This window comes from Pinus tabuliformis, chromosome 9 (genome assembly GCF_031772625.1).
Source record: "Pinus tabuliformis cultivar Carrire ecotype Pingquan chromosome 9, CPIR1, whole genome shotgun sequence".
In the NCBI taxonomy this organism is placed as follows: Eukaryota; Viridiplantae; Streptophyta; class Pinopsida; order Pinales; family Pinaceae; genus Pinus; species Pinus tabuliformis.
In genome coordinates, this window is record NC_142307.1 from 659,253,893 (window position 1) to 659,273,841 (window position 19,949).

Consider the following 19,949-nt stretch of genomic DNA (forward strand, 5'->3'; position numbering starts at 1 on the left):
GAGAGATTAATTCAGAAGGAGAAAACTGGTTTCAAAAGCTTCAACAGTCATGAGTTAACAAATATAATTCAAAGTGCACTTGAGAAGTGCAAAAGAGCAAAAAATAGGAAATCAGAATCAAATTGTTTTCCTGTAAATGCTTGGTTTGATGAGGAATGCAAAATGGCAAGGAGAACCTTGAAAAAGGCAAGCAAGGAGAAGATGAATGTAAAGTTATATAAGCAGATACTAAAAAGGAAAAAAGATGAGTTCATGCAAACAAGGCAAGAAGAGTTAATATATCTAAGCAAGAATAATCCAAAGCTTTTCTAGCAGGAACTTCAACCAAGGAAGAAGCAAATTGAAAATAATATTACGACCGATCAATGGTTTAAATATGCAATGCAATTCTATGAGAAAGAATCTGAGGCGGAACCTCCCCCTAGGATCAACACAACTTCAAAGCTCATCACGTTACAGGAGGTGGAGATTGGAATTAAGAAGCTGAAAATAGGAAAGGCAAAGGACTTGGTTGAACTTTAAGCAGAGTATCTAGAATGGGGAATGAATGCTCTTGCACCACACATCATTGAAATATTCAACAACATCACTCAGCAAGGATTCCCAAGAGATTGGACAACTAGCCTAACAATACCCCTTTTTAAAAGTGGAGACATTAATAATCCTTCCAACTATAGAATCATTATGATCAATCCTTTGTTTGCAAAGCTTTTCGGCAGCATGGTAGAAAATAGAATTAGTAAGTGGGTAGAAGTAAAAGAAAAGAGGGCAAGAGGACAAGCGAGTTTTAGGCCGAAACATTCTATAGTGGATCATGGGATCACGTTGAGACACATTGTTGAAAAGGTTTGGGAGCACAAAGAAGAAGTATTCTGCTGCTTTGTTGACTTCAAAAAGACATTTGATATAGTCCCTAGAGATAAGTTATGGCGTAGAATGGAAGAACTTGAAATTCCTTTGCATTATAGAGCTGCTGTCCATAGACTTTATGAAGAGGTGAAGGTCAAAATTAGAACCTCAGTAGGTATTTCAGAAAGCTTTAGAAGTGACATTAGAGTCAAGCAAGGTTGCCTTCTATCCCCTACTCTTTTTGGTTTGTATATTGATAAAGTGGAAGAGTGGCTAAATCTGCAAGGTGGACATGGTGTTCGGTTGGGGGAGTTTGTAATAAAGTTCTTTTATATGCTGATGAAATTGTATTGATTTATAAACCGAACCATGGATTGCAAATGCACCTATATGCCCTCGAGCATTTTTGTAGAGCAGTGGGGGGTGCAAGTTCAAAATAAAAAGTTTGGTACCTTATGAGATAATGTTGAGTGAAATAGGAACAAATCACATCGAAACAATTGCTATGGTGCGACTCATAAGATATCTAAAAAGAATTAAGCAAATGGGAGTAGGAAGATGGCCTAATGTTATCTTCAATAAAAAACATGAGTGAAAGAAAGAAAACATGGATGAAACAAAACTACACATAGATGCAAAAATGAAATATCTACCTCAATGCCTGTCCCACAAATAGCAAGGAGCTAAAGACTTTTGTTATGGAGAAATCTTGTAAAAGGATATCGGAAAAGAGTTGGGTGGAAAGAAGAAGTACTACATTGAGGAATTCAACCATATGTGTGATCTACAACAAAAAGAGTTCATTGGAGCTAACATTCCATGGATGGCAAAGTTTCTTATTGCTCAATTAAGGACCAACTCACATCAACTGCGGTGTGAACCGGGGCGGTGGAAAAGGCCTAAAGAAGCTTGGGAGGAATGGGGTTGTACATTTTGCATCTCTGGGGCACTGGAATCGGAAAAACATTTCATTTTGGAATGTGATGCATTCAAAGACATCATAGAAAGTTATGGGAATATGTTAGCATCCGTTTTTTGGCATTGTCTTTTCAGCGAGGGGATTGTCGGAAGGTTGGGCCAGCTAAGAAAATGATTGAATTGCAAAAGGAGAAAAACAAGGAACTAATGGTCCGATAGACTATTTTTAGTTTCGTGGACCTTAAAATATCATTTTATTTTCATTTCATTTTATTTATTTGTCATGAGATTGTTAGTAACCTAAAAGTGAACAATCTTAGTGAGATTGGGATTTGAAACATTCACAGAAAATAGTTCTTGCTGTGATTCTCCAGTAACAAAGTCAAAAGTAATAAATCACAGAGGTCTTAAATCCAGAATCTCAGTGAGCTTTATAGACTTCACAAAACAGAATCTATAACAGTGAAATCAGCATAGAAAAAATCTGAATATAGATTAAGCCATAGTCGGTAGACTGCGAGGTACATTAGGCGTCATTAAAACCATTTCATTTCAATATAGTTGAATGTATATAAGGATTAGAAAACCACATGAAAGCGGTACCAAAGATTTGAGAAAAGTTAGAGGAGTTTAATATATTTATCGGCGAGTCTGAGGAGAGGGACGCCTTTGTAGAGGGCAATTCATCCCATAATCGCGCATCTGATCGAAAGCGAAATAACAGAACAGCCCCAACAATGTCGGCGGCGAGCAAGGCCGAAGAGAATGCTGGTGCAATCGTGTACGAGGTGCTGGGGCGCAGAGCGCTGGATGTGGACACCACTATTATCGAGTACATAATAAACGTCCTCAAGGATGAATCCTTCGACTTCGGCGTCAAGGGAGAAGGCGCCTATCAAGCTGTGGGTGACCTCCTTGTCGATTCCGGATGTGTCGACGATGAATCAGAGGCTCGCCTGGTAAGTCCTCATTTTCTAAGTCTCACACTAAGTTATCAGATTCACTCTTAATTATTTCAGTTTTTAATGAGCATCAATTAGTTCTATTTTCCATATTCTAGCCCTGTGCTTGGAAATCTTGAATTGGGTTTTGTCGAGAACTCGAAACCTTTTTACCTGCATACATGTTTCCTTAACCGAAAGATCAGAGTTCCTTAGGCAAGGTGCCATGTCATTATTATTATTATTTCTTTATTTCAATAACTACAACTACCTATGGCACTGATTTTGTTAAATTTCAATCCACAATTGATTACACTCGCACTCCCTAGGCCAAGGTGAATGTTATGCACCTTTCAGAAACGCTTTGATACACCATGATGGGGATGTACAAGCTGCCCGAAACCATGACAGGGAGGGGTAGAACCGTGACAGAGACTGTATGGAATGTTTGCCCATTATGGTTCTAGGCAGTCCATATCAATCATCTCAGGGTTCTACCAGTTCTGGGCAATTCATACATCTCAATCATGGTGTTTCCAAGGAGTGGATAATTGTTTCCTATCTGCATATTTCCAGCAGAATGGAGGCCAATTCATTATCACAGCTGGCCACGAAGCCCTCGGAACCAGCCATTGAATGACTAGTTACCTATGATTGCCCTGACAATTTCTGAAGCTGAAAAGTAACGACAGGAGGAGATTGATGGATGCGAGTTTTCTGTGCTGGAGCCCGAGTCCCTGATTGAACGGCAGGGCGGACCTCACAATAATAACAAGGATGCTCCTCCAGCCACTGGTTTTATCTAAAGGTTGCTTAGTGTTCTGTTCTTTATGATTATATTGTTAATTTTTGTGTCAACTATAATTGTCATGGTGGATTCTTTTGCTTACCCCATGTGGCGCTATTGTGCTTTCTGTTAGATTGGTATTTAGGGCAGTTTAATATTATATTTTGAGACTATTAATACCTTTGAGGATAGTAGCAATGTTGGTTGCCCATGCAACAACTAACAATTGCTTTAATATAAAATGCTTATGTACACATCGTGATTAAAGAAAGTATTTTCAAAGAAAGAAGAAGAAAAGACAAGAGTTCATGAAGAAAATGAAAAGGTTACACACCACGAAGGTTTTCCAAACTGAATTCTTAAATTTTTATGAAAATGGCCCAAAATAAACTATCAAAAAAATATTTATTCAGATGAAGGGTGTCATCATTCACAAAAGGTGTTCATAGAGCCTATCATTTTCAATATGCTATTCTAACTAATGACAGTTTATCTTTCATGCAAACTATGTGCATATCTTAATCATCAACATTGCATGCACTAGACCTACTAAACTAATTTTTAAATTACATATTCAACATAGAGATGTTTTGGATGTTAATGTAGCATTGTTGACATGGAAGCTGGTATACAAACTGGGCTGTAATTTCTAACATCCTTGCAAGGCCATTTTGTTTTCTTTCACACCACGTACTTCCTTGACCTTCCAAATTTTCCTTTGCTGCCTTACTGAAATTATCTCCTGGCTGATCTTGAGACCTAGAATAACTGAATTGTATGTGCTTTCTCTGCACTTGCTATGTGATGTAATGGTGATGAACCTTCATGGGCCTGGTTCAAACGTGACACACAATTGGAATCATCTCTTAGGTGATCTCGAGACTTATAATAGCTGAATTGCATCTGTCTTCTCTACACTTGCCATTTGATGTAGTGGTGATGAACCTTCACGGGCTTGGTCCGAACATGACACACAATATTCTTTGTAGGTTGGATAACACTTTGATTCTCAGCAAAGAGAAGGGTGGCCTGAGTTTGCTGTGCATTTAAATCACATGAGTGCTTCTGAACCACATTGATTTATAGGATGCACTAGTTGTTGCTTTGTACTATGATTTAATGGAGGAAAATGCAATTGTGGGTTGCAGTTTTGTACCCCATGAAATCATCCTTATTACTATGTTGAACCGATAACATGTGGTACCTTTCCTTTCAGTTATTCACCGTTCCCAAGTTGAATCTATATGGCTAATTAACTTAAAGCTATAACTGTGGACATACTTGAGACTGTAGTTCAATGTTCCTTTCCTTTCACAGGTTTTAAGATTCTTTTTTCTGCCTTAGAATGTAGTGCCAATGCATGTGACAGGCTTGTTATGAATAAAATCACCACCTTGGAAAGGGCCCAAAAATCGAGTTATATCCCTAAAGGAAAGCCTTTTCCCAAGAAGCAAAATGAAGAAGATAGGCCTATCTCTTCTCAAATCTCGAACACATTGGCCCCATCTAATGCTGTTGAGCCAAACTCTTCATCAGATGATGAGGAGAGTGAAGAGGATGAGAGTGAGGATGAACAAACAAATGAGCAAAGCCAATCTTGTGGAAGCTGACGTATTAAACATTTTGCTAGGAGGATCATACATACATCCTCCCATTAGTGAGGTTACCCTCAAAGAAGAAAAGGAAGAACTTATTCTTAACGCTGATTGACAGGGAAGGTTCAAAGGGGTCCAATATTCCCGAAAAGAAAAGGACAAAGACCTGTCACCTCCTAAAGAATCACCTAAGGAACACCCCTTACCTAAGCAAGCCCCTCCTAAAGAATCCGTCCCCAAAATTCCTCCCAAGAAGAATCCTCCAACAAAAGTAAATCAAAAGAAGGATCCTCCTAGGAAAGAATACAGGAATAAGGAAAAGGGGAAGGAAGTTAAACTTGACATAGACATAGGGCTGCCATAGGAAAGATGACTATACCCGTTCCCCTAAAGGCTGACATAGGAAAGATGACTATACCCGTTCCTCTAAAGGAAATTGTTAAGCTTCCCAAGCAACAACAACAACTTAAGACATCCCTTGGGATTCAAGATGAGGAAATACTTGAAGAATTGCAAAACATTCACATTCCCGATCGAAACCCAGGGCATAAACCCTTCTTGCTCACTTTGGCTATTAATGACCTCTTCCTACACAATTGTATGTTAGATTCCGGTGCTTCCGCCAATATCATGCCTTTGACTATTATGAAGCAATTGGGTCTCAACATCACTCGACCATATAAAAGGGTGTGTGATTTTAATTCCAAACCTGTGGAAGTGGAAGGCATCATCAAAGATCTTAAAGTCTCTTTAGCTAGGAATCCCGATATATCCCTCCTCATGGATGTTATTGTCATTGATATACATGATGTGTGGGGGATGTTGTTATCCTGGAAATGGGGAGCTACCTTTGGGGGGCATGTTCAAATGGAGTTATCATATGCAACCATTCCCCAATCTGATGGCACCCCTCTTATCCTTTATAGGGAACCTGCTTATTCGCCGCATGTGTTCAAGCTTGGTCCATATTATGAGACATGCGAAAGCGAGAGACCTTCCCAGATTCTCTCTACCCAGGAAATTCGAATCCTTAGGCAACCAATCTCTCAAACAAGCAGGAAATGGAAGCCCAAGAAGGAATACAAGGTTGGGGACATAGTCTTGGTAGATAAGGATCTCGTACCCGTCAGGATTCATGGAAAGGTTGGAGATGACTATAACTACATTGCTAAACTTAACGATGAACTTTGGCTTGAGCCGGTCAAATTAAGTTGTATCACCTCCTTCCTTGAGACTTGACATTGTATTATATGCATGGGGGTAGGATGCATTACATACTGATTTTTGCATTAGAAATAACATCATATGATATTTCTCATGGTAGATTAGTTGTACTTAGATTAAAATCTGCATATATTTATATTTCCGTTGATTTTATGGCCTAACATGTTAACATGTGCGATCATGAGACGCCGCGAAAGCATGCTGCCCATGTTTTGTCCATCCGTTGTATGTGCAGGTGAAAGGTCTTCGGTAACCAAGAGATTGTTGGAGTTTTCGTGACCTCCCGTTCGAGGAGCTTCACCCACTTATTTGAGAGATCACGTCTTATTTGGAGCTAGATGTTACCCACCATTTTGTGGGTAATATCCCTAGGAGGAAATTTTTCTCCAAGATGGTCCTTAGCTGGCAGCCAACAACCCCTTGTAGCCATTAGCTAGCTCACTGTGCCATTTCTCCGCCATCTGAGCCGGTCATGTGGTCCCTTGCCCATCTGCCATGATCGTATGTTTGAAGGTGGACCTCCCAAAGCTAAAGGTATGCCTTGTCATTTTGAAATTGAATCTTGTAGTTTGCTTATCATGGACACTTCTGGGTATGGATTAATGGGGGGATTTGGCGGAAAGAATGGGCTAGGTCTGTGCTTCTGTCCCCTAGACGGTTAGACCCCTTTTAGGACTTTACCTTGGATTCCATTCCTGTGGGATCTCTTTTACTGACCACTTGGTTTCAGGGATGGTATTTCACAAGAAACCCCGATTTTGGTTGCGTGGTCCCGCTCCCTTATCCACTTATATTACTCCATTTTCATTCATTATTACCCCATCCATCACTTCTCCCACTTGGGTCCACATAGGGTTAGCTCACCCCTTCCTTTGCCCACACCTTGGGTCATGGCTTGGAATGAAGCCCGGAGGTTGATGCAGCTAAAAAGAAAGTCAAAAGCATATATGGCCATATTTAACAAAAAAGGTACCACAAAATGCAAAAGATGACCGCGACAAAAACATTTAGCACGTGGGCAAAAGCCATTACATGAAACCCCATCACCATGGCCATCTCCCTGGTTCCAACAGGGTCTATGAACCTTCCTCATCATATAGGAACCCATGATTGTCCCAACCACTGGTGGGCAATGAACCGCCCCATCTTGAAAGGGGGAATTCATTGCTGTATCTTATACATCATGCTCTAACCTCTTGAGCCCCGAGTAGTTAATCAAAGAAAATCATAGAAAGGCAAAAGACATATAACGAAGAGTAGAAAAATCAAGGCCGGGGTACCTCATCTACCACGATTTCTCCCTCCTACACCTTATAAACCCAAGTGTGGGCTTCCCTCTTATTAGCTACCCTTATGCCTAGCATGTGACCCAGGGCTACCCCCTCACATTCCCTACCTCATTCACCTATCTGCCACATGCCACCACCTCTTGATGGATGTACCTTGACTATATTATCCCCTTTAGAAGTAGAAACCACCTAATATGGTCTTGGTTATCCCCATTGGGAGTTTAGGAGACATTGGCACACCCAAAGCCCATTATGGAAGGGTAGGGCATTATGAAGTCCCAACCTGTGGTCCATGATTAGGTAAGCTCATTTACTCGATTTCTCTAATGACTTGTTGTATTGGAAGCCTAGGGGACGCATTAGATCTTATTCAGGATTGCAAATGGTTTCCATTTGGGGTTTGGTCTCCTTATACGGGGTCCTAATCCTTTAGAGGGCTACATGGGCACATATAGGGTGAGCATTGAGAGCCATGGGCCTCCATAGCAGTAGATTGTACTTCATGGATCCCCACAGTCATTCAGAGATTGCTCGTGGTTCACTTATTGGAGTAGGAGGATGCACCTGATCCATCATGCCCAGCTGGCCCTAGATCTACACCACACACTTGGCAGATGATCCAGGACTTCTACAATGATGTGGCATCTCCTACATTATCATCCTAGCCCTTGAGGGCAGCCTACATGCATCTTCGACTTGTTTGGAGACCCATGAGGACACTTGTGTGCCCCCATAGTCATTTGAAGCACCACACGGTATTACAAGGGGACAAGCGGTTGGCTACTGCTTTTGAGGGTCCTATTCTTCTTTGTGGCACCCATGGACCTCATCAAGCCTCTTAGAGGGCCCTACGACATGCATATATTATTATTTGTCCTCTTGAGAGGCTTATCTTTTCATTTGTGAGCTAGTCTGGTTGGCTTGCCACCAAAGTTAGGTCATTTGCACATTATTTTATTTTTAGGGGCTAATGTAGGCTTATTAGCTAAATTGAACTCCTAATTGGTGTATAAATAGGAGTTAGTTGGATTCATTTGTATCATCACTTGACTTGGGATCTCTTTATCTTTAGAGAATTTCACACTTTTTCCTTGGAGGATTATTTTGGATGATGGATGAATTTTGATGTATGGATTTGGGCTATTTCTAAATTGGAGCTTCTTATTTGCAAATGTGATGCTGGTTGGATATACTCTCTAACATTGCAAGTGCAAATTTGTTAATTTTAGGTATGTTCTATGCTAGAGCAATTTATTTCAATTTTCATAGTTAGCTCAATATCTTTTCTAGATTAGCAATCACATCAGCATAAAAGTAAACTGCAGATAGAACATAAATATAAATCGCAGAAGACAAGCCAAGACAAGAGGAGACAAGATGTGGCACTAGCCAGGGACAAACCCCAATGTGGGGAAACCCTTGATCAATTCTTCTTATTCGTTCTTCAATAGTTTAGTAGAGAGAGAGAGAGAGAGAGAGAGAGAGAGAGAGAGATAGTACATTTACAACAGAAGTCAACACTTTGACTTATCTAGATAAGAACATAGATCATCTCTAGGAAGATGATACGTGAGATCAGTTGAAGACACGCCGCTTTAATTGATTCTCTAAGGTGACTCCTTCACCTATCATTATGCTACATCTCATCATCATGCTGCACCATGCTGCACCCATCATCGCAATGTTAGACCTCATGCTGCTGTTGTCCCAGTGTTTAGCACTACTGTACCTAGAGCTACGGCTGCACCATTCTGTCACCCATGTGCTTGTTGTTGTCCATGCTTTACCATGCTGTTGCTGTCCAATGCTTGCAGCTGTCCCAAGCTTCTTGCTACTGTCCATGCTTCACCATGCTTGCAACTGTCCCATGTATTAGCTTGTTGTCCCTTGCATTGCTTGCTGCTGTCCAACTGCTACATCTAAACATGTTGTTCCATGCACCTTACTGCACCATGCTGCTGCAATATACCATACTGTTGCATCCATCACATCATGCTGCACTCCTTTGGGGTATTCAACACTCCATGTTAACCCAACACATGGCTCCCACAGGTTGCTTCGAATTTGATCCAAGTCTGGTCAATATCCTTGACCCAACGCACCTCTAACACTGCTCCAAATCTGCCTTGGGCAGCTTCAACATGACTTTGTCTTAGGCAACTTCACCATGACAATGTCCTAGATCTAGGGCACATAGAGCTAGGGCATCATCTTCTAGGAGCTGCGTAGATCTTTCTTCCCCATGGCAGCATCTAGGGCAACTCTTCTTAGGGCAGCATATCTCTTAGGATCTATCCTCCCACCAAAACCCAAAGATAAGTGGAGAGGAAGAGATCACACGAAGAGTGTGTACAAATGACTAGCAAGCCACCTCTTTTTATACTAAAACGTTGAGCACATGTGGGTGTTATTTAGTTGCTGGCCGACCTTGATGAATTGTCTTATAACACAAATAAATTTATAACTCCATGAATACTTATCGGAATTGGATGATCTTTAGATCAATCCTACACCTTTCGATGAGAGGGATCTAAGAAAAATATCAGTTGCCATAAATAAGATGACCCACATGGAGTTTGGCCCTAGTTTCCAATTTTAACATTCCCTCTCAACTAGGGAGAACTCCATCTGTTGATCCGTATGTCTGACTGTACTATCTCTGCCATTAGTGCCCTGCATTGCTATGCTTTGCTCTGTTCTGCTGAACCATGAAGAAGAAGAATTGATCGAGAATGTCTCATACCATTCTCTATTGATCCGAAGTCAGTTCCATATGAAGAGAGTGTGTCATATCACTTTTACTGACCCGAAGTTAGTTTTATTGATCCCAGATCAATATCACAAGAGAGTGTCTCAAACCACTCATATTGATCCCAGATCAGTTGGAGGTCATCCTAGCATAGGGAGTACGGTAGATACAACGATGCGTCCATTGATAGTACTACTATGGTCCCTAACCCCATTTCCTTGCTCATTGATCAGATGAGAGGTACTTCCCATGAGTCCCAGATTGCATGGGTAGGATGCCTCGACAGGAGAACTAATCATCCTGTCCCACAGGAGAACGAATCATCCTGGCTCACAGGAGAACGAATCATCCTGTCCCAAAGTCGCCTCGGGGTATCACAGGGGAAGGCTGAGCTATTCACCCTGTACACAACACACCATTAGGGGAGGGTGAGTCGCCCTATGGTCGTGTGTTGCTCCAGTAAGTACCCCAAGCCCCCCAGAGCTCCCAGAGTTCAATGCATGCAACATGCAAGACCCTTATACGATGGTCTCTTAACGACTCCAAGTTGTCCGGGAAAGTCACAGATTTGACCTTTCCCTGGGGCTTTGACAAAATGTCTGCGACCTGTACATCAGTCACAATGTGATGGAGCCTCCTCGCTCATTGACTTACCATATCCCAGATTAGGTAATATCTAATGTCTATTTGCTGGAGCAATCATCGAATACAGGATTCCTCAACAATCGAATCCCCCTCTGGTTGTCACATAGGATATGGTGGTATTCATAATGTGTACAAACAACTCATTGAAGAGCTTCCACAACCAGGCAACTTCATACGAGATCATACTCGTGGTTATGTATTCGGTCTCGGTGGTGCTTATATCAACCGACTTGTGCTTCCTGCTCATCCATGATATTGAAGCAGAACCCAAAAAGAACCAACACTGGGAAGTGCTCTAGTGATCCTCCACATTGCCTGCCCAGTCAGCATAATCATGCAAGTTCATTTTTCCGGCAGTGTATCTCAATCCATGAGAGATTGTGCCCCGAAGATATCTTAGAAGATTCTTGGCACCAATCCAGTGAGGCTCAACCAAATATGAGCTCACCATGCTAACTGCAAAACATATATCCGGACGGAAGTTCACCAAGAACATCAATGCAAATGAGTTTATGAAACTCAGAGGCATTTCCCAAATCTGGTCCGGCATCACCACCATATAACTTCTGAAAGTTAAGATCCTCGAGGTAGTCACGGGCTTGCAGTTTACCATTCCACATCCGGAATCCAACTCCCTCTTACTTCTGCAAGTGAGAGGGTCTGCATCTGTCAGAAATAGGTCGTTCTCAGAAGGTGCCAGTATGAGAGGTCCATCATCCACAACCTTCAAACAATGGTTTGGATCGGCTTCATTCTTCAGCTTCATTTGACAGCTATCAATCCTCTCATATCAAACCCAGGGTGATTTGCTTCAAGCCATAGAGGGCTTTCTTCCACCTGCACACATGAGATTCCCGATCATGAATCTCAAACCTTCTCGGGTTGTTCCAAACCTGTGGACCTGCTACATGAGGGGAATGGTCCCCTTGTAAGATTTTCCTTCGGTACATCTCAGACATGTACCTTCATGCTCCTTTTGAATTCAGGCATCCTTGTCATCATCTGACTCACAGACCTCCGGTGCTATGTGTCAACTGACATGGTCCCCAATGGACTTCCTGCAACTTGATACAAATTGCCAACCTTGAACCCATGAGTAAAAGCATCTTTGAAAATTCTATTTTCAAACACGTACCTTTCCATCGATGAATGCCACCCTGCAACCTTTGACTTCCATTGCCGAAATGGACACCAGGTTCTTCTTGCGATCAGGTACATAAAAGAGATTTTGTAAATGAATCGAGTTACCCTCATTCAATTGAGGGGTAACACCTTTTCCGGGATAGGTGGCATCAACTCCAAGTATAATCCCACGAATGTTTTCATCTCTACCAAATTAGAGAGAGAGCACCCTTCTATCCGATGGAGTGCCTTGAAGCACTACAATCAGTAAGCTAGATTCCCAAAGAATCTGAAGGAGAGGGCCAATACATGATAACACTTCTTTATCTTATCAGAAACAACATTTGATTCTTCATACCTGGGGTTCCTTGCTTTCTTTAAGAGTCAACCATTTCCTTGATGACCTGCATTGTCATTCTTCTGATCATTGAAGATGTCCTTGGAGTGATTATTATCATCATCAAGTGATGTGCCCCTGCCATTTGGACACTCCTTCGCATAATGGCATCTGCCTTTCCTTAGATCTGGACTTCCCATTGAAGTGATCTTTAGGTAGGCCATCAAAAACTTCCGCTGCGCCATTCTGATAATATTCTCTGCTTCGACTTCACCCTTGGTGAATTAGAAGAGGGATGAGGAATCCATTGATCCTTTTGTCCTTTCCCAATTGTCTTCGGTGATTGCTCTTTCACTCTTGCTTGGGCTTTGTCTTCACCTCAACTCTGATACCATGTTAATTTTAGGTATGTTCTATGCTAGAGCAATTTATTTCAATTTTCACAGTTAGCTCAATATCTTTTCCAGATTAGCAATCACATCAGCATTAAAGTAAACTGCAGATAGAACATAAATATAAATCGCAGAAGACAAGCCAAGACAAGAGGACACAAGATGTGGCGCTAGCCAGGGACAAACCCCAATGTAGGGAAACTCTTGATCAGTTCTTCTTATGCATTCTTCAATAGTTCAACAGAGAGAGAGAAAGAGATAGTACATTTACAACAGAAGTCAACACTTTGACTTATATCGATAAGAGCATAGATCATCTCTAGGAAGATGATATGTGAAATCAGTTGAAGACATGTTGCTTCAAATGATTCTCTAAGGTGACTCCTTCACCTATCATTGTGCTACATCTTGTCATCATGTTGCACCTCACTGTGCTACACCATGCTGCACCCATCATTACAATGCTGGACCTCATGTTGTTGTTGTCCCAGTGTTTAGCACTGCTTTCCCTAGTGCCACGGCTGCACCATGCTGTCAGTGTGTCACGCATGTGTTTGCTGCTGTCCATGCTTTACCATGCTGCTGATGTCCATGCTTCTTGCTGCTGTCCAATGCTTGTAGCTGTCCCAAGCTTCTTGCTGTTGTCCATGCTTCACCATGCTTGCAGCTGTTACATGTATTAGCGTGTTGTCCCTTGCATTTCTTGCTGCTGTCCAACTATTGCATCTAAACATGTTGTTCCATGCACCTTACTGCACCATGCTACTGCAATATACCATACTGCTGCATCCATCACATCATGCTGCACTCCTTTGGGGTATTCAACACTCCATGTTAACCCAACACGTGGCTCCCACAGGCTGCTCCGAATCTGATCCAAATCTGGTCAATATCCTTGACCCAACACACCTCTAACACTGCTCCAAAATCTGCCTTGGGCAGCTGCAACATGACTTTGTCTTAGGCAACTTCACCATGACAACGTCCTACATCTAGGGCACATAGAGCTAGGGCATCATCTTCTAGGAGCTGCGTAGATCCTTCTTCCCCATGGCAGCATCTAGGGCAACTCTTCTTAAGGCAGCATATCTCTTAGGATCTATCCTCCCACCAAAACCCAAAGACAAGTGGAGAGGAAGAGATCACAAGAAGAGTGTGTACAAATGACTAGCAAGCCACCTCTTTTTATACTAAAACGTTGAGCACATGTGGGTGTTATTTAGTTGTTGGCCGACCTTGATGAATTGTCTTATAACACAAATAAATTCATAACTCCATGAATACTTATCGGAATTGGATGATCTTTAGGTCAATCCTACACCTCTTGATGAGAGGGATCCAAGAAAAATATCAGTTGCCATAAATAAGATGACCCACATGGAGTTTGGCCCTAGTTTCCAATTTGAACAAAATTTAATGCTATTTTCTTGTTGCTGCATATATTTGATTTTTTCTATAATTAGGGCCAATTGCTGCATGTACAAAATATGGAATGATGTGTCTATTTAGCTTATTCTTTGTATATGCCATTGTTAGATGAATGAAATGTCCTAGAGATCATGTTATCTTGATAAGCTTGCACCATTTGTATGAAGTATAAATGCTTGAAAGTCACTTTTCTTCTCTTTCCTCTAACATTGGATGAAGTTGACTTTTGGAGCCTCCTTGAACAAGAAACTAAATCCTTCTTCATTATTATCCTTGACTCCATATCCCCAAGTGAATTAGGCACTGGTCCCTCAAAAAGGGTGATCATTTTAACCCTCTTTTTACCCCTTTTCCCTTTTTCCCTAGGTCTAGCCTCATTAGGTCACCTAGGGCATCAATTTCCCAGGAAATTGGCCACAAGAAAACTTCGATCTCCTAGATACAACTGCGCCGGTGGGTCCCCTTGCTCTCCTCCAAATTTGAAGCAATTTTGACGGTGGAATCTTCGGATACCTCAAGCCCTAGCTCTAGGATCAAGTTTTGCCTAAGTGTTCCCAAGGCTAGAACCTAGTAGGATCAATTTGACATCTTTGGGAGAAAATTCTTGTTTGATCCCTTCCCCTCACCTTGATCAGGTTAAGAACATCATTGGTTGCCAAATTCCATCCCCTAACTTGGGTTGGTTCCATTTGGTCTCGTGTGGTCCCATTATTCACCAAATCCCATTTATCAAGGACTACTCGAGAATCCAAGTTCTCAAGAGGATTTTAGGGATTGAGAACATCCTTTATAGGTCTTATCCTTCCACCTCAACCCTCCAATCCTCATCCCCTCTCCCTAGAAGATCAAGTCCCTTGCTTAAAGGGCAAGCAAGCACTATCCTTCAAACTCTTCTGGAAAGGGAATCATTTGGGTCACTCCACACCTCTTATTGATCTACACTTTATAAGTGACTTCCTAACTACTGGGTATCCTCCCATCGGCGAAAGTCCGTAAAGAGCAGGGAGTCTTAACTGTGGTGACAATGGGCTAAGTCTCCATTGTTGCCCTTGACCTAGCAGTTACCCTCTTAGGAACCCCTTCTAGGTCCCCTATTAGTTTGTGCAGTAACAAGTACTAGATCACATAGCAGAGTTCATCACATATGTTTCAAGAGAAAATATCATCACCAGGATACTTTAGTAAAATTATTCATTGATTCTCTTGGAATGTGTCAAATGAATGGTCTATGTGACTTTACCAGTACCACTGCATTTCAAGTTTTGATTGGTAAATTTCTTTGGTGTTGGAGGTCGCAATTCATGATTGAGGAAGATGCACACAAAAACTTGGTTCTAAATCAATTCTATCTTCGTCTTTCTGAAAATGCAAAGGAAGATAGTCATCATGTTGCTCTAATTGATTACATAAGAGAAAGCCTAGACTGTCCTTGGGTCGAAGAAATGATGCTCGATTTTCCTCATGATGACCAAGAGAGTAATGAGGTCTGGAATGAATAAAATTTCCAAATACTTCAAGAAGACGTGAAAGAATACAAGGAGTATTGCAAGCAGTTGATTGAGAATTGCCATGATATGACTCTCCAATTGAACCAATGTGTTGAGAGAAAGAAGGAATTCGATGAAGTGCAACGTGAATATGAAAGAGATCTTAGCGACATCCTCTACCTTGAACTCATTTATAGATACTATACAGTTAACATTTTATGTGATGCTGTATAGGAGAAAAATCAGAAGCTACATTAGGACAGTGAACAGTTTCACTCCATCCCCATAGAGATCCTAGAGCCGGACACGCCAGAGGAGGCTTGGGGTGATCTTGAGGAAGTCACAAATATAAAGGATCATGGTCTCCTAGATAGTCAAGTGGATGATGGATATATTGAAGAGTTTTGGGCCGTAGGTTGGGGAATTGACTATTCTGATCAAGAAGAATAGAATAATATAGAACTCCCGAGAGATGAGGACCACGTTGATCAACATAAGGCATCTCCACATGCACTAAGTCATGAGTTTTATTTGATGAGTAGATTGGTTTCTTCTTTATGTTTTAGAATGATCTACATCCTTCCACAATTGTTGAAGAATAATTTGATGACCATCTAGGGTAATCATATGATAGACCTAATGTGGCAAGTACCGAGAAGGATTCTCAACCCCTTGATGTCATTGGGAGAGGGTTTTTCTTCATGTTTGATGAACTTAGCCCTCAATGTACCATTGTCTATGACAGTTGTGAGGAGGAGGCATGTAATGAAGCTCATCGCCCTAGTTTGAAAGAAGAATTAACTTTCCTACTTGAAGGTAGAGGACTATGGTTCTTCTGAAAGTATGATGATGATATCATGCATTGCTCTTTCCATGATGATCAAGATGATTTAGCAGTCACCCTTAGACACTCCTGCTATCATTACCCATTGGAAAGTTTTTGAGAATGATAAGCATGTGACGGTGTTCCCTTTTCAATATGACCATTGCAATGGACAATCTAGTTATTATGATCATCCACCCCGCCCCCTCAATATGAGCCTAGGGACATCAAGCAAGGTTCCATATCTAAGGAAGCTTTTAAGATGAAATTGTTAAGCTTGATCATTGAGTTCTCCATATTCAGGGTGAAAGGAATGAGCCAATGGTGTGGGCTTGATTCACGTTTTCCCTTTTTGCTCATGATCCCTTTACACAGGTCATCTTATTTTCCTACCTCCCATCCTTGTGATCTTGCATATGATTGTTGTTGCGTTTGTTCTTGGTTCTATCTCATGGTTGATCATAGGGATATAGGGAAGGATATTGATCTAATAACATGTTGGTTACATTGGATCTATGATTATACCTAGCTCATGCATAGTGTGCTAGCATTGCATGGTAGTATAAGTGCATAGAATATTCACTTTACATTGCTAACATCATCATCTCATGTTCTCATGTTACAATAGATTGCATATAGACTAGAGTTGCACTTCTCATGTCCTAGTTGGAACTAGATGTTACCCACTAAAAGTGGGTGACCCCTAGGAGAAAATTTTCTCCTAATCATCTCTTCCAGCCGATAGCCAACAACCCTTGAGAGCCACCTAGAAGCTGATGAGACGTGTGATTCATATCTCCGCCACCTGAATCAGTCATATGTTTCCTCGCCCATCTGCCAAGAGCACATGTTGGAAGGTGAGCTTCTAATCAAAAGGTACTTTATTCATTTTGCAATCGGGTGCTTATGCTTGTTTGTATTTGGGCATTTGACATGGATTATGGGATAACTTGGAAGAAAGAAGGGTCTTGGCTATGATCTTGTTCCCTCACCTTAAATGGGGGGTTAATTTTCAATCCTAGTCCAGTGGGACCTCCCCTAATGGCCCAATGGGTATAGAAGGGGTGTGAAATTTCTTTAATTGCAACAACTAGAATTTAATCTTCTATCCACTGGAGGTTATTTGTCTTTAGAAATTAATTATGGCAAATAGCGATTAAATCACTACTGCAATCTTCACAAATAATTACATGAATTGAGAAATAATGCACAAAAAAAATAGATGGCACCAATATTTTTGGACAAATGTCCCTGGAAAAACCTTAGTGTGGGGAAAACTAGTGCTGCAAATGAGGGTTTTATTATTAATTCTCTAGCAAAAATTGAGAATTACAATCTGCTTGCCTCTCATTGGCAAAGCTTCGACAAATAATTCTTTTTCTTCACAAAAATGATTTAGAAACACAACAGTCTCCCTCTGCAGGTGTATTCAGTCTCCTTGTCCAACTCACACTCCTCCCGTCAACTCGCACTAGCTGTATTTGCACTGTTGAATTCAACCTCTTGTTCTACTAATGAAATTGATCTCCTTCCTCTCACTGGAAACTGGAAATTACTGAGAAAATTCCTTCGGAAATTTTCTCCCCAATCTTCTTTGTTGAAACCCTTCTGCCGGTGTTGGTTGAACTATGCCCTTGCTAATCACTGCAACTAGGTAATTCAAATTCCTTATGATGTGTCTCCAACTGACTTATTGTTTCACTCATATAATCTCTCGTTGACGAATCAATGACCATGATCTAATCACAATTGATGGCTAAGATCATCTTGAACCCTTAAAGTGACTTTTCTATAAGTATCTAGAGAAAAAATCGATTTACCTCAATTAATCTGATTTAATTAACCAATTTTCCTAAGTTAGACTTACGAAAATAATTAATAATTGGCTAATTAATCTAATTAAGGCATTTTCCATAGAAACTTTTTTTGGGTCCCGGAGATAATTATCCTAATGTGGTCCTTAGCCTCATAGAGACCATAGAGACTAGAACATGTTGATTTGGGGTAGCATCAGATGTGCTATAGCCATGAAAATTGGCGGAGAGGCTAAAGCACATGAGATCTCCAAGACCCAGAAATGGTTTGGGCAGATTCTAACCGGTTTGGGAGATATTAAAATAATTAATATTTTTAATGGAGATCCTAAGTCTAAACTTAGGAAAAATAAAATATTAATGGGTATTAATATAAAACTGGGTTAGAAGGTTCCAAAAGCTATGGATCAAGCCAAATCTAATCTTAGCCGTTGATTAGAGATGTAATCTCGTCCGTTGAAGGACCAACAGGGAAAGTATTAGAGGAGGCTTGACGATTAGTTAGAGACTAAGTTGCACGAAATGGGGAAACGCGGAAGCGAAACGAAACGGGGAAGCGAAACGAAACGCGACCTCCCCAAATTTTGGAAACGGGGAAACGCGAATATATATAATAATATATATATATATATATATATATATATATATATATATATATATATATATATATATATTAAAAATATTTAAAAATTATTATTATATATATGTGCAATCATAAAGCATGAATGATACATTTACTTACATAAACATTTAAACATTAAGATTAAATTTACATCACATTTACTACCTGGAAACCCTAAAAAAAATTAAAAAAAAAAAAAAAATTAAAAAACAAGTGTTTTTTTTGGGGAAACGTGGCACGTACGGCCTGGAAACGTGTTTCCGGCCGTACGGCCAAGTTTCCGTTTCGGGAAACGTGGCCGTACGGCCGGAAACGCGTTTCCAGGCCGTACGGTACGGGGAAACGAGTTTCGTTTCGTTTCCCCTGGGGAAACGGACCCCCTGCCCACGTTTCCTGCAACTTAGGTTAGAGAATACACCAGAGTGATCAGTCATTCGATTTGCTAGAGCGGGGTTGCTAAGCAAAGTCGAATCAGTGATCAACAACGAGGGGCAGTGAGTACTGGACAGAGAGGCAAAGATAGTGCCGAGAGACTAGCATAGAGGCAGAGAGCGAGAAGCACCAGCCAGAGCAGGGCACGGTGAACCTAGCAGAGACAACGCAGAGGCCAGAGGGCCTGCGTCATCCACGCTGAGCTAGCAGGAGTGTTGTAGAAGGTCCCAGGGGTTGCGCAGTGCCTCAGAGGGTTTTGACGTAGAGGGTTCTGAGGTTGACGTAGAGCAACAGGAGGCTGATGCAAAGCAGCAGTAGGCTAACAGAGTGCTTTAGTGGTGTTGGAGAGGGTTTCATGGGATAGGTTTTTTGAATACTTGTTTCCAAATAGAGAGTTATTACTGCCGGTTGTTTTTCTTTGTTAGGTGAGCCAGTTTGACACCCAGTTGTACTCAAGGAAACACTGCATAATAATAAACCCTCAGAATAGCTGCA

General features: G+C 41.1%; 1 protein-coding gene across 1 annotated transcript in view; it reads left to right on the forward strand.

Moving 5' to 3' along the window:
* Window positions 1-2,355: 2,355 nt before the first annotated feature.
* Window positions 2,356-19,949, forward strand: part of LOC149150393 (ABC transporter F family member 3-like) — a 371,154-nt gene continuing 353,560 nt past the window's right edge. The window contains exon 1 of the mRNA XM_089438575.1: window positions 2,356-2,726. Within this exon, the coding sequence (XP_089294701.1) occupies window positions 2,505-2,726 (222 nt within the window). The 5' untranslated portion in view covers window positions 2,356-2,504. The remainder of the gene's footprint in view (window positions 2,727-19,949) is intronic.